General features: G+C 46.0%; 2 protein-coding genes across 2 annotated transcripts; one reads left to right on the top strand and one right to left on the bottom strand.

Moving 5' to 3' along the window:
- Positions 1–545: 545 nt before the first annotated feature.
- On the bottom strand, positions 546–5671 carry g6pc3 (glucose-6-phosphatase catalytic subunit 3). Its single transcript, XM_066698762.1, has 6 exons — positions 4192–5671; positions 3331–3437; positions 2998–3088; positions 2589–2707; positions 2166–2307; positions 546–1994 (listed from the first exon to the last, which is right to left on the bottom strand). The coding sequence occupies exons 1-6, from the start codon at positions 4410–4412 to the stop codon at positions 1649–1651; spliced, it is 1026 nt and encodes a 341-aa protein (XP_066554859.1). The 5' UTR covers positions 4413–5671; the 3' UTR covers positions 546–1648.
- Positions 5672–5844: 173 nt separating this feature from the next.
- On the top strand, positions 5845–12821 carry LOC136744562 (protein LSM12 homolog A). Its single transcript, XM_066698769.1, has 5 exons — positions 5845–6086; positions 10631–10764; positions 11050–11159; positions 11782–11908; positions 12197–12821. The coding sequence occupies exons 1-5, from the start codon at positions 5960–5962 to the stop codon at positions 12287–12289; spliced, it is 591 nt and encodes a 196-aa protein (XP_066554866.1). The 5' UTR covers positions 5845–5959; the 3' UTR covers positions 12290–12821.
- Positions 12822–15055: the final 2234 nt, after the last annotated feature.

Below are 15055 nucleotides of genomic sequence, written 5' to 3'. Positions count from 1 at the left end.
TGGCACAGAGTAAGAAAAATACAAATTATGCTAACATGGTTTTAATAAAATTGTTTCCTAAGGATGGGAGGAAAACAAATATCAACACTTTTCCTTTTGTGGTTAGAAAAATTATTCTTCAACTTTTTTTACTTCTTGCTTTTTTAAAATTGTATTATTTAATTAAAACTCATTCAGTTGATGACACAAAGTGTTGATGCGAATTTTTCTACCCCTTTAGTGGTGAACGACCAGTCTTGTGTTGTAGATGGTGTTAAATTTGTAATTTTCTTTTCCTTTGAATTTTATTTTTTGGAAGACAAAAACAACACAACAACAAATGTAACACTCCTTATATATATATATATATATATATATATATATATATATATATATATATATATATATATATATAAAACGTATCTCTGTTCTATCTCTTAAATGTTAAAAGTCAAGTATTTTGTATCATGTTATAACATTTGTCTTTGTGTAAATAAATGACATTGTTTTACGCCAACGTCCTGGAATGAATGGCTCTTATTACAAGACTAGAAGACTCCACTGTCACCAGTTCAGATATTTATTGCAGTAAAACACACAACACAGTGCACTTTAAATTACCGTACCTGCCGGAACACTTCATCAGAAAATTAAGGTATGACATCACACAACAGGATTTTTTTAGTTTTTAAAGAACAGTCAAACAGAATGTTGTAAAAACCAATCATCTAATTAAAGCAAACCCAGTGCGACAGAACGGAGGAGGCGTCGAGTCCCGCGGACTGGATTACAGGCAGCATTTTTGCACTGAGGCTTCCTGCTGCTCTCCTGCATAAACCCGGCAACAACATCCGAGTTTATAATCTGCGACTTGTCTCGGGTACCAGATTTATACTGGGGCAGAACCCTAAAATTCAAGCGTTTACACCAGGTTAGCTGTTTTGCAAGGACTGGTCCAGTAAAACCCTCCCAGCTTTCATTTCTGCATTTAGTTTAGCAAATCTAGTTTTTAACCATATTAGGACTCTGTACCCCTTGCGAAGGGTTTAATAATACTTCACCCCTTCCACCAGCTACAAATTACAACATAAAATGACTTTCTGATGTAGATATAATGGGTGGGCTGGTGGAAGGGGTGAATGGTAGGTGTGTTTCCTACACACCACGTTGTCTCAACACTGGGGTAGTTTAAATGAAAAATACCAACGGAGCATTGCACAGCCAGAAAGGGTTTTTACGCATTTTTTGAAAGAACTATAATGAATATTAAAGATCTAAGGTCTCAGCTGCAAAGACAGGCTGAGGAACGTAAACCCCTCGAAGTGAAGCCGACTGCGCACAGCCACAATATAATGCAGGACGAGCAATTCTGGAAGGGTTAGCAAAGCAGATGTGTGGCACTACAACTGGGTGCCTATAGCTTCACGTCGAAGAAGAAGAGACACAGGAGTGGAATGGAGGGATCTCATTTCATATCATCGCCATCATGGAAGGCGGAGTGTTGTTTCGCGGAAGCAACACTCCTCCTCATGCTGCTCTGGGAGGGACACGAGGGGCATGGAGTGGATAGAACTGAAGGCCCACGAAAGGACAGTGTGTGGATCCGAGAGATAGAAGGAGAGATAAAGGGACAGAGAGGTCTCCCGATCCCTGACCCCTTCCTGTGCTCCTATTTGTCCTTGAGCCTCTTCCCCGTCAGCAGGTGGACCAGGCCAGGCACCAGGGCGATGACCACACAAGGCACCAGGGCAAACTTGGCGAAGAAGAGGCAGTAGAAGAGGCTGGGGGGATTGGTGGGCAGGGGCAGTCTGTTGATGTGGTACAGAGCCATGGCAGAGAGGGCCACGCATAGTGTGCGTGGGGCCCAGGGGAGTGCCCAGCCCCCGGGCCGCCACCACTGTGCCAGGCCCAGCCCCACCAGGGACCCGCAGTCCCGCATCAGAGAGGAGAGCGGTGTCGTGTCGAGCCGGATCCACTCCGCCTGGGCACACCACCGCCTGGCCAGCGCTATGGACCTGAGCGCGTGAATGAAAGAGAGAGAGATGACTGAACGCCTCACATCCTACCCACAGGAAAAGGATTTGCCAATAACACGCACACATACAGACACTGCTTTAGAGAAAGTTGTGCAGGAAGGGTTTGGAGTAATACTGGTGTAGGCCTGTGTGAGTGTGTGTGAGACTCACCAGGACAGGTCAACACCGCAGCTCTCCAGCCCCCACTGCAGCAGCAGGGCCCCCAGCAGCAGCCCCCCTGAGACTCGCACGAAGAATCCCAGCCCCCTCCCCTCAGGGACAACCCAGCTCAGAGCCCAGCCCAGCGTCAAGCCTGCAACACGGGAAATCACCCCGCGGTTAGTTTTGCACAGTAATTTGGAGTTTTTTCCTCTGGTGCTATCTTTCCTTTGTTTTTACCATGGTATACTGACAAGTTACTCCTTTCTAATACACACACATACACACAAGGCCTGGAGAGCACTGACTCTCAAATACCACATCAGACACTGTCTGTCCAACCCCCTCCTATTGCCCCTGCCAGACACAACCCCACCAACACACAGGGTTGTTTTCCTGACTAATTGATTATCCGGTGTCAAAACACTTGCTGACCTGTGAGGGACCCGGCCACCACCTGGTGAGGGAAGTGTGCCAGTATGAACAGTCGGGAGACGGCCACCGCCACGACTATGGCCAGGTACAGCAGGTACGGCACGGCCTTCAGCACCACACTGTAAAAGAGGGCACTGTCACACACTTGGTCAAAAAGGGGTTTGCAATAGGGAGAGCACAAAGTCCAGCCCATTCAAACGCACTGGCAAATCGATTTATTTCATTATTATTATTTAGATTATTTCAACCCGCTAGGTGACACCCTTGTAACGGCACAACATTATCAAATCAATTCAATCCAATTTAGAAAACAAGTGTGCAGGAAGCTTTTCAGCAACCCCCCACCACCACCATTTTTTCCAAGCTCCTCTCAGCCCAGTCCCCAGCGCTCCGATGACCTCTGACTGACCTCCGGGTGCGCGCGTGGAGAAAAGTCGAGAGAGCGGTCGCCATCACAAACCACACGGCTGACGTCACCATGGCGTGTCCGGAGGGGCTGCCTGCAGGGAGGCAGAGGCAGTCAGGACAAGCCGGGCCACAGCCCTAGACCTCCTGCAGGTGTACACTAATGGAGTATATTGCTGTGGTACTCAAATGTATTATCTCAGCCCCATTTTGTGCTGTGCTGAACTGACCTGTACTATACTCTACTGTGTCAGCAGGCCCAGCAGTGACAATACCAGGCACTGGTATAAAATAAGGTTACTGGACCCCAACTAATGAATTCCAGAACCGGACTCACCCGGGCCCGTCTCGCAGGTGGAGGGGAACTGCCTGAGCCGTGGCTGGTCCAGGCGGAACAATCCAGACTCCCCCACCCACCAGAATGGCCTCTCCCCAAAGAGCATCCTGCAGGAGGGACAGACAAATAAACACGCAGACACACAAAAGCTCACACGTGCATTCACTGTGCACACACACACACACACACACACACACATACATGCACACATACACTAATATGACTGCTGTGTGGTATCTGTACCGGTACTGGTGAAGTGCTGCTACAGTATAAAGTGCAGCAGGTGGGGTGACTTTTACAGTTATCTGCTGTGCAGTGAGAACAGGACATTCACGCCTCATTTCCTCCCTCCTTGCGGTAGAAAACTTTTGAACAACAGTCGGTGATTAGCCCACAACAAAATGATTATGATTTTTGCTCTTTGCATAGGTACATAAGAAAGTTTACAAACGAGCACTGTGGCTTCTAGGTCTAACATCTTGTTCCTTATACTCCTGGCATTGAGGTACAGACATGTCAGGACTTTCCTACTAGCAGTTTCCCTTGGTTTTCTTTCCTTAGTGGACCACCTCCCGTTGTCAGAGCTCCCTGCCCCCCTGGTCCCTACTTTAAAAGATCCTCCATCACTCTGCACATACTGTACGCTCTCCCAATGCATCAGCCCCCCTTCTGTTTAGATGCAGACCGTCCAGTTTGAACAGGTCCCATCTACCCCAGAAGAAAGACCAATGCTCCATACATCTAAAACTCTCGTCCCTGCACCCTACACAGATGTCAGTCATACACACACCGTTTTTCGTAACGCCTCAACCTCCCGGCTAGTAAGTGTAAATGAACGGATGGATGGACGAGTTGCCTCACCATTTGAAAACCAGGTTCAGCCACTCCGAAATGACGGCCACCCAGACCACGGCCACACCGGTGCTGCGGCTCAGGTAGTAGGTGATGGGGAAGCAGAGGAGGAAGGCGGCTTTGGGGTCACCCATGTGGGTCACGAACAGCCAGAATCCCTCATAGTCCATCAGCCTGTCCTGCAGCCCCTCTGCCACCCAGATGCCCTGCTTGTGCACGGTCTCCATCATTGCCACTGAGAAGCAACAATGTTTTCACACAGATATTTGAGTTGATCCGTTACCCTGATGCCTAGTAACGGGTTGCATGTTAATAAGACTATTGATTTATAAGAAGGCAATTGAACTGCGAACTATGCATCGATCAGTACATAAATCAGTTATTGCTCAAACTTTACGGAAACGGTCATCTCGGTGTTGATGTCTTAATTATTCCGCATTTTACTGGACCAGGAGACAGGTGGGGGCTACTGACTTCCTCACGCAACTTTGCAGAGACCGCAGAAAACACGGCGTGTCCGTTTCACGCGTCTTTGCTGGCCCGTTGCATCAGTTTGACGGCGTCATGTAGCGACTTTGCGCGGCGCTGCGCGGGTCTGCGCTGCTCCACCAATGGGATGGGAGGGTTTCTGCAGACTTGCGCAGCGCTGCGGAAATCTGCGCGGCAAGAACGCGACCACGCAGCTCAGTAAACCCAGCCAAGTCCGTTTCCTGAGTCCCGGTACGACGGGGAGGCGGAAGGGACAAACTTCATTCAGAGTTCAAAACGGGATCTTAATTGTTTCGGGGTTTTTTAAGTATTGTACTGGAATACGTTAAGAATACTTAAAAACATGAACTGCTATTAAAAGTCATACTGAGTCGACCCCTGAATGTTTTAAACAACAGGAGCCTATTCCAGACATATTCAACTATAACAAGTGTGTAACTTTTAATTAACATAATTTACCAATGTACAGTTACATTACAGTCCAGTCAAGCGATTGCCCTGCCTAAAATATTAAATATTAAATGCGATAAACAGGCTGATATCTCCTTAATGACTGTTAGAGTGTGTATATCAATCTGTTTATATTGCTTTGTGTGTCATCTTTTATGTCAGTGTAATTCTAAAATATAAATTGTTCACAAAATCGCTTGTAACTAATTCAAACTCATAAAACAGATATATTGATATGGTTAAATAGAATTGACTTTAGGTCTATAAAACAGTGGAAAAAAAACATATTAAAAGAGAAATTGATAATATTGTTGCTTTCTTTGTCTTTTAAACTAGTATTGCTTGTTTTAGCTCAACAAATCAAAGCAACAAACTGAAATAAAAGCATGAGATATTGCCAAAATGTTGAAGGCCAAAGTTTATTTTGCTTGTTCACAATTAAGATATATTGCAGACCCGATGTTGCTTCACATCCAATACCCTCAGGGATGTAACTGGAGGGTTTGACCGTCCTATGTGTTTTTATGAAGTATGTTGCACTGCAAGAACTACATTATTGTGGGGAGGTTAATATAGTTATGATTTTGTTTTTCAGCAATAAATAACATTTCTACAAAACCTCCCTGTATGTGCATGCTTAACAACATATTTTGCGGCCCTGGATCATTTCACAAACAAACAAAAACAACATCGAAAGGACTGCAAACACGGATTTAACCGCCTGCAACTCCACGACGATAAAACAGAAGCGTGAACTGTGCCACGCCACGCCCTTCTCCCCGTGACGTTATCGCGTAGCTTTACGTAAGGCTGCCGCTCCGGTTTCCTGGCGGAGAAGATGGCGGCTCCTGGACCGGGGGAGTACTTCAGTGTCGGCAGCCAGGTCTCCTGCCTCACTTGCTTGGGACAGCGTCTGCAAGGGGAGGTCGTCGCCTTCGACTACCAGTCCAAGATGCTGACTTTGAGTATCCTTTCGCCGGTGCGGGGTGGCAGCGGCTCGGTGGCCTCCTGGGCTGCGAGGGGCCTGGGGGTAACCGGCCACTCTTGCCAAATAGTGATCCGCGCAGGCGTAGTCAGGACAGTAGCAACCGAGGTGCTAGACAGTGTCCCCATCCTAAATTGGGTTTACCCGGCTCTCTCGGGTCCGCAGCCGACCAGCAGTGCCCGTGAGGGGGAGAAGGGATGGCCGGGAGAGCGGGGATGAGGTCGGCCTTCGGTCTTGTGTCTCCGGTGCGGGTGGATCGGCTGTAGTAGTGTGGCCAGTAGCCTAGTCCTTGGTGGGGATCACTATTTGGCAGCTCGAAAGGGGCATCATGGCAGCATTTTCTTTTATATAATTATTTAAGATATTAAATCTAATACCCGTGTAAAATAATAAACGGAGACGGGAGAGTGGGGGTAAGGAGACCAAGATGTGAACACAGAGCTCTGTCAATGGAGAGGGGGGAGGCAAATATTAATGTTCCCTTATTCTCTCTCTCTCTCTCAGCATGGGGCTTCATTGAATGGAGAAATGTGAGCAATGTCTCATTTCTTACCAGGCAGTTGGTTGATCGCTGTGTGTCCCCCGGGCCTGTGCCGTTTGTGTGTTTCTCTAAAACGTGAACCGTGTGATTTTATTAGGTAGTTGGTCGATGCGCGCTTGCGGGGTTTGTCGGCTGTGTGCGGCGAGCTGACGGGTGGAAGTCGGTGTGAGTGCCAGGCCCGCTCGGTAGTAAATACGTGCTGTGGTAATAATAGCGAGTTGCGATACGGCTTCCCTTTCGGTCAGTACATCAGATATGCAGCGCACGTTTTTAGTGCATTTCTATTTGAATCTGTTTTATTGCCCATATTTGCAAAAATGATCCACACAAAACTTATTTACACCAATGCAACGAAAATCTACCGTACTTCGGCAGCCACAGCTAGCAATATGCATGCTTAATGTCCGTTATAAACCTTCTGATTTTGTTTTCTTTTGAAAGTTTTTTTTTTTCTTCTCTATCTCTTTTTTTTAATGTTTCTTGGACATTGATCTGCGCATTTTCAGCTAGGGATAGTAGACGTTTTGTTGAATCGTATTTTTATTAATGTATTTTAATCCGACGCAGTATTATTTGCCTAACGTAGCTCTGCATAGTAACGCCGTCTGTTAAAATGCAACACTGGATTCAAAGATAGTGGTAACGGTATGACTGTGTTTACGTGATACAGTATTGTATTCAACCTGTGCATGATCTCCACATCTGCGTTTTATACATATTCATATCAGATTCCACGCTGCAATTTAAAAATGTGTAGCGAGAATCAAATGCGCTTTTAGGAGATTTGCGCATTGCTGGCTCAATGGATAGCTGCTCGTTATTGTAGGTGAGGCTCTGCCGGCCTCTATTCATGGTATATACAGCGCATACATTTAACATACATGCACGCACATCCTGCAAAGGCAAGGGGGCTGACAGCTGCTGTGGGGAAAAAAAGCAGGGGATTGAAGTCGGATCTGACGGCTGTAATGTTTGCTGGAGGTGTCTGCCAGCGTCTGGGAAAGAAGTGAGCTGTAACATAGTCCGCCCAGACCACCCAGGTACAATGAGAAATGGAGAGAGCTCCAAGGTGTCAGCCTGTGCCAGCTCTTGTCACCTGCTAGTTTAAAGGTCTCTGGGCATATGAATCGCTCTCCTTTTTTGGTAGTGCTTTGACCCTTGTAATGCTGTGTGCGGTCTGATGGAAAACTACCTTGGCATGCCTGGATGTGATGTGCAGATGGCCATTTCCATAGTTTTTCATTTAGTTTTTTCCTTCTTATTTTTCAATGAGTCTAACGTCCCCTCCTGTGTTTTCATGCATGTAGTTTATGGATCACCTTGGTTCAGGTCTGGTTGGGTTGGTATTCCCTTTTGTTCCTGGCGGGGTGGAGGATGTTCAGGCTCCTGTAGGTCAGGTTGCACACGGAGCTAATCTGCTTCCTGCGGAGGTGATTTTCATATGTACTGAATTACCTATGGAGACTGAGCCGCTGTCGAAATATCTGACCACATCAAGAAAACCAGTGCATCTCCCTTTGTAAAACTATAGAGGTGACTAGCGGTGAAAAAATGTCTGTAACTACCAGTGTTGGTAAGAGTGGAATCTTCTGCTGTTGTTGCCCATACCCCTGAATGTGTGTGTGTGTACTGCTCCCCGCATTACTTCCTGTTGTCTGTTAATTTTCCTTGCTGTTACAGCGTAGTATCGCTTGTCGGAGGCATGGGGTTCTTGGCATGGGAGAGGCGAGCGGTGCTGGACTGCAGTGTGTAGTCTCTGCTTCCCTGGCAGCCACTACCCTTGTGGCTCATTAATAGTCGTGCGGTGGATGCCAGCAGGACTAGTCTGTCACTGTTTATTTATTTTAAGCACCTGAGCTGCTGCTTCAAGCGAGATCCCGAGTACGTACTCATGTTACCTACTCCAGACGGTATTATTTTACATGGCGCTGAAAGAAAGTGGTGAGGCGCAAACCGACTAATACAGAACCAATGGGATGGGGGTAAGGCTTTATTCAGCAGATGCATGTGAAAGGTCTGGCTTCTGCCTTTTCTGAGATTGTGAGATTTTAGGATCTAAATCAAACTAAAAATACATTAATGTGAACGAGGCAAAGATGGTTAACCTGCAATCCATGGCTTGAGGTTTTTTGAGGTTCCACGGGGATATAATTTAACCTCTTTGGTACAGGCTGGTTTGTGATTCTACTCTGGAGATTGATTTGTGTATATCCGATCTAATAGGCACACTTTCTTCTTGCTGAAATGCAGTGCCTTCAAAATCATGAGAGAGCTGCATATGATCTCTCATCTGCAAACTGCCACCTGATGAGGGATCCAGTCCGAGCGTGGCCCTTCCAGCAGCGATTCTCGAGCACCTGCAGCGTCCATTCTAAGGTGTATGAAAAGATGGAGGGAATGGTGTCAAGGTGGCTTCTGGAAAGCTCAGGTTTCTTGAGGTTGCCCAGGCGTTTGGTGGCTGCCTCCCAGCATTGCAGATTTTTGGATCCAGAAAAGTGCCCGAGCCCATCGTTGGAAGCCTGCAATTCTTTACGATGCTCCGGTCTGAACTGATGTTGAACTGTAGTTTGTGGGAATGTGTGCCTGAGCTGTAGATTTTTTTTTTTATATATATATATATATAATTTTTTTTTTTTTTTTTGCTGGGACCATAAGAAACCCACATTTTTTTGCCGAGTCCCTGAGGCATCCTCTATTGAGAAATCTGTCGGTTTAAAAAAAAAAAAAAAAAAGTTCTGCTCGTGTAACAATTGAAAGGACTTTCACAGTGTGAGCCATAAGACGCATATAAAGTTCAGTTTCACACCCGTATTGGCTGCTCTGACTTCCATGTCATGGACTGCATGCATGGATCTCTGGGGCAGCCTCTTTGCTCTGTCCTGTGCTGTGTTTTTAATGGACAGACTCTTTAAGGGACAGATTGGGAGCGTTGCAGTCTGTCTGCAGGGTTCTGTCGGGTTCCCTTTTATTTTCTCTGGTCTGCTGCCTCTCTTAAAGGCATGACCTTGAGGTTCAGGTCTTTGGGTATAAATGTCACCTGAAGGTCAACCGTTTGTAGTGCATTTTTAAGGGAAATTCTCAGCTGCTAATCTTTGGAAGCTCTTAAGGGAGCTGCAGTGAAAACCAGTTTGCCAGGTATGCCTTCCCCCCCCCCCCCCTTTCTTCCTTTTCTGCCTCTCATCAGTCAGCCTGGGTTCAGTATAGGAAGCGAACCACAGAATTGATTAAATGCAGGCTGTCGTCAAAGTTCAGAAGTGTCTGTGATCTCGGGGTCGCATGACATGTTTTGTTGGTAAAGTGACCAGAGGGGACAGACTGGACACTGGGGGGGTAAAAGCTGGTAGACCGTGCCTTTGACAATTAGCAAAGGAAGGAGTTTGATCTGGGTGATTTAGTTGGGATGGTCCATGGAACATTTAAAAAAACTATTTTGAAAACCCGAAGATTGAATTAAAAATGTTCTCAACAATCTGTAGATGTATTATCCCAGAGCTAAAATCTACACCTTTTATTAAACCTTTAAAAATCATTTCTTTGTTCTGCTGCATTAGCCAGCCATTTCTGTGACTGCGGCCTGTTCCTGGAGCTCAGAGGTCAATGGTGGGTGTGTCTCTGCGCGCCGGGCCACACATGGGAGGAATGCGGAAGTGTAGTGCCACATAGGGGAGAGCATGTCTGGAGTATTAACCTGTGGCACATGTGCGAATGAGGGGGGGAACGCTTTTCCTTCTGTTGAGTTGGGCTGTGGTGGGGTGTGTTTGTGTGTATATATGTATGTGTATATATACACAAACATACACCTTTTATTTTCTTTGCCTGATTGGTTAAACTGTGGACTGACTTTGAACTGCCTTTCTCACGGTGCAGTCAGTTGAGGGGGGATTGTCCTAGGCTTTGGTGGTCTGTAGTGTGGCCGAAGGTGGGGCCTCCAGGTGGGACTGCTCAGGTGTCCAGTGTTTGCCTTGACTGTAGCCCTCTTGCAGAATGCACCTCCTCCAGCGGCAAGCCTAACCTCAGCGACGTCATCCTGATTAATTTAGCCTACGTTTCAGAAGTGGATATAATAAACGACCGCACTGAGACGCCTCCTCCTCTAGCATCGCTGAATGTTAATAAGGTAAGGTGCAGCACTCGTGCATATACACGCTTACAGCTGCACATGTGTGTGTATACACTCACAAATATGCATAAATACACACAGGCCAGAATACCACCTGAACAGTGAACTTAATGTAAAAGGCAGTGAGAGTAAGTGAGGGAGTGAAATTTGCTCCCTTCCGTTCATCTGGGAAAGGAAGCCGTTGGGAATGCGGGCATTGCCACTGGGCCTCTCGGGGTGAAATGAGCTGTCCAGTGGTGGGGGCCGGAGTCTGTCTGTGTAATGACCCCTTTCTCCCTCCAGCTTGCCAACCGAGCACGGACAGAAAAGGAGGACAAGCTGTCCCAAGCATATGCAATAAGTGCTGGAGTGTCAGTGGAGGGACAGCAGCTCTTTCAGACCATACACAAAACGTAAGTCGGCTCCTGAAAGCAAAAAGTCTTCTGAAAGTCTATCTCCTCCCACATCCTGCTGTGTTGGGGTTGTAGTTTATTTTTTTGGGTAATGTATACTTTGTCATTTAAGTGTCTACAATACACTAATGCTTAGTTTTCAGCACTTGATCTGTGGTTTATTTTTTTAATCTGCTAGGATAAATTAGTTAATATACAGCTCTGGAAAAAATTGAGACCACTGCAAATTTCTTCAATCAACATCTCTACATGTATGGCAGCCATTCCATTCCATTCATATTTATATTTGGAATTTGGGAGAAATGTTGTCAGTAGTTTATAGAATAAAACAGAAATGTTCATTTTATCCAAACACATTTTGCGGTGGTCTATTATTTTTTTCCGGAGCTGTGTATATAAAATGTTCCCCGCTATGGTTAATCATTTAGCGATGATTGATAGATGTGCAGTTATTTTTTAAACCATGACTCCAGAGAAGATGAGCCCGAGAAGTGATCCAGTGTTCGCAGGGGCCCTATCGCTATCCTCAGACTAGCACCCGTCGGAGGCAGACTGAGAGACCCGATCTGCCTTTTCCTCTTGTTCTCCCCGTGTGTGAAACGCCCCTTGTCTTGTCTTCCAGCATCAAAGACTGTAAATGGCAGGAGAAGAACATAATTGTAATGGACGACGTCGTTATCGCCCCACCTTACCAGGTTGAGAACTGCAAAGGCAAAGAGGGCAGCGCTTTGAGTCACGTACGCAAAATAGTAAGTACCGGGGACGCTGTTCTAATCGGTCTCCGGGACAAACGAAACCAAAAGGATGACGGGAGAACAAGACCGTTCAATTGAAATGCTCCTTCATGTCGTGTGAAACTGTTTGCTGTAGCGTAATGCTTGCTTTTCCTCCCCGAATAACATCACAGTTCATTTTTATATAGTTAAATTATCGTGTGCTGGGAAACCATAGTGCTTTAACATCAGCTGCAACAGACTCACTGACGTGTAATTTTTTCTTTTCTCCCCCCACCTCCCCATTTGCCCTGTCGCCTGCAGGTTGAGAAACATTTTAGAGATGTGGAAAGTCAGAGGTTGATGCTGCATTCACAAGCACAACAAACACAGAAGGACTCCACCTTATCATCCTGAGCCCGCGACTCCTCCAGAAGGCCATGCGTTTCCACTGCCAGGCGAGGCACGATTTCTCCCTCCCATCTGTCTGAGGCAGTGCGGGGGGCTAGATCCATTCATGTCTGGGAGACTGAAACCATTTAAAAAAACAAAACAAAAAAAAAGAAAAAGCGAGAGAGAAAAAGAGAAAAAAAAAAAAATGAAATTAGACTTTTAAAAAAATAATAATTTAAATAAACCATAAAGTTTACTCAACTAACTTTCCATCTCTCCCCCCCCCCCCCACCCACCCCACCTTCTCCTCCTGTGCCGCCCCCCCCCCCCCGTACTTCCCAAAATCCCCTTTTTCAATCCCTTCGGAATACGAGGAGAAATAGAGCAGTCAGAACATTTGTTAGATTTATTTTCAGCCTTTGTTTTTGTTTTCTTGCTGTATCCATGTTTCACTTTTTCTGTATTTTAAAAACAGAATGTGACTTGAAATACCACACTTTAAACCAACCAACAAAAAAAGAAAGACATTTTCTAAAATAAAAGTGACAAAAAATTCTGACTGTAATACTGTAATTTTCATAGCTCTTTGAAAAGCTAAACATTTAAAAAAAATAAAGGACCTTATCCACACAGGTGCAAGAGAGAAGGAAACCTGATTAGAGCTGTTAGAAAATTGCACTTTAAAAGCAGAACAAAGGGTGTTGGAAGGGGTGGATTTATTTGTAGGGGAGACATTGATGGGGGTGTAGAAAGGATGAAGAAGCTCCCTTTGCATTTTTAACTTTGCTCCTGAGAACAAATCCATTTGATATCCATCTCGGACCTTTTAATTGTGTAGTTTTTATGGTTTGTCATTTTCTATTTTGAAACTTGTATGTCCCGTTTAAAGTCGTAGGTTTTGTTTTGTTTTTTTCGACCCTTGGTTAGTTATTTTGCCGGATCACTCTGATTGCTCAGTGGGGATTAATTTGTTTGCCATTCGTGACATTACTAGAAGGTACGGCCATGGAGATCAGACTCGAGTTAGACCATGGCCTGGGAAAAGCCTGATGTTTTTCAGGGTGCAGGATGTCAGTCAAAATGCCCAGAACAAAGTGGAGCAATGATCGAAAGGAGGATTGGATTGGGGGTGGGGGGGGGCACCCTAAGATCAGTCATAGCAGTTTTGTTTGCAAGTCTGTGAACTGCCTCTCGTTGAAATCTGGTAAATCCTTTGACGGCTGGGACCAGAGTGTGAGAGGGGGAAAGTGTTTTTTAAGTTTTAATTAATTTGCCTCTCAAATTCTTTACTACAGAGCTGCACGGTGGCAGGTCAATGATTCCCCCACATGATGCATTCCTACCTGTAAAACTGAGCCCTGCTGTATCTCACGGTTTCGATGTTTGTGAACAGGCAGCTCTTGTTTGGTTCTGACCAGAGAGAAAAAATGAAACTAACCAACAAAAAAAATGAATCGGTTTGATCTCGTAGCCCAATGCAGGGCTCGCCAGTGGGTTTAGGAAGACGTTATCCACTCTGAAACGGCAGATCTATGTGAAAAAGGCTGCTCTAGGTTTCTTACCCAGTATTTTGTTTTATTTTTTAAAAAGCAACATGGAAATAAAAAAAGAAAAAAAACTTCCTTCTCTAGAGAGAGTTATTTTTTTCTGGCCTCTGTGCATGGCACTGAGTGAAACACCTGCAGGCTTGGGTTAAAATGGGGGTGCGGGGGCTGCGCTGGACACTTCTAGGACCCTCGGCTGCTGCAGGCTCAAGGCAGTAGTGCTGGAAAGTGGACAGGCCTACACCCAGTTTGCAGGAACTGCTGCCCCTTTGCAGTGTGTTGGAGTAGCAATGGGAGGTGATTGACTGGAATAGGCCTGCGGAGTGGCTGGCCCATGCCGGGGAAACCACATGCGTACACGGCTGCTCAACACTGCCTGTCCAGCGGGGCAACTTTTGGAGAAATGCGTCTAAGAAACCGAGCGGGATTATTGACTTTGCATGCGTTTAGTTTCACTATCTAAATCTGCTTTGGGTTTATTGTGTGCTGACGCATCGAGGCGACGGCTTTATTAAAACCAGTCACACTTCCTCAGAATTGCGCCACAGCATTCCTCTCCTGCCTGCGCGGCTCCCCGAGGACTGGGGGCTGATCGGTGACCTCCAGGGTGTTTTCTGGATCTACTCCACCAGAGGGCGCTGAGGTATGCAATGGCATGATTGGGTAGACCATGCGTGCTGCAGTAACAAAGTGCGACACAGATGAGAAGCACTGGCTCCAAAACCGTCATTTTCCGTTTCTGAGTGTCAAAGTGTCAAAGTCAAAAGCACAGGACGCTGCCGAGTTTGGCTACAGGCATACTCGGCAGCGTCCTGTGCTTTTGACTTTTGACAGCCATAATCCTGCACTGTCCTCTAGTTCACTGATAACTGAAGACAGAAGGTAACCTGACAGCGCAGGGATTATCCATCTACAAAACATATCTTCTGTTTATCAGCAGCAGCCGGCACTGAGCAGGGTTTTTCCTGAAGCTGTCTCTGATCCTCCGCCGTCCACTCCTGGCCTTAGCTGTCCACCACATTTGAAACGTGAGGCCGGGCAGATTTTAAATATGAACCCATAGACTTAGGCTTATTATACTCAAATGACATTGTAGCCACTGTGCCCTGGCTCTGTATTGTGCGTGGTTTTCCACTCCCTTTAGTTACATCTGAGAACTGCATGATCTCTGGAGTCTACCGACTTACTCATCTAATCATAATGATATACTGGTCTGGTTAAAATACACCACCTCCTGTCCCTCTCC

The sequence above is a fragment of the Amia ocellicauda genome, chromosome 3, assembly GCF_036373705.1.
Source record: "Amia ocellicauda isolate fAmiCal2 chromosome 3, fAmiCal2.hap1, whole genome shotgun sequence".
Classification (NCBI taxonomy): domain Eukaryota; kingdom Metazoa; phylum Chordata; class Actinopteri; order Amiiformes; family Amiidae; genus Amia; species Amia ocellicauda.
The sequence above is the reverse complement of the archived record's forward strand: the minus strand, read 5'-3'. Positions and strand labels throughout refer to the sequence as shown.

What these genes read in the sequence shown, in the direction of transcription:
- LOC136744562 (XM_066698769.1), top strand. Translation starts at nt 5,960, where the DNA reads ATGGCGGCTCCTGGACCGGGGGAGTACTTCAGTGTCGGCAGCCAGGTC. An exon ending in GTCCAAGATGCTGACTTTGA is followed by an intron (nt 6,087 to 10,630) that starts GTATCCTTTCGC and finishes GCCCTCTTGCAG; the next exon opens with AATGCACCTCCTCCAGCGGC. An exon ending in TTTCAGACCATACACAAAAC is followed by an intron (nt 11,160 to 11,781) that starts GTAAGTCGGCTC and finishes CTTGTCTTCCAG; the next exon opens with CATCAAAGACTGTAAATGGC.
- g6pc3 (XM_066698762.1), bottom strand. Translation starts at nt 4,412, where the DNA reads ATGATGGAGACCGTGCACAAGCAGGGCATCTGGGTGGCAGAGGGGCTG. An exon ending in CTGAACCTGGTTTTCAAATG is followed by an intron (nt 3,438 to 4,191) that starts GTGAGGCAACTC and finishes TCCCTCCTGCAG; the next exon opens with GATGCTCTTTGGGGAGAGGC. An exon ending in CACCTGCGAGACGGGCCCGG is followed by an intron (nt 3,089 to 3,330) that starts GTGAGTCCGGTT and finishes GCCTCCCTGCAG; the next exon opens with GCAGCCCCTCCGGACACGCC.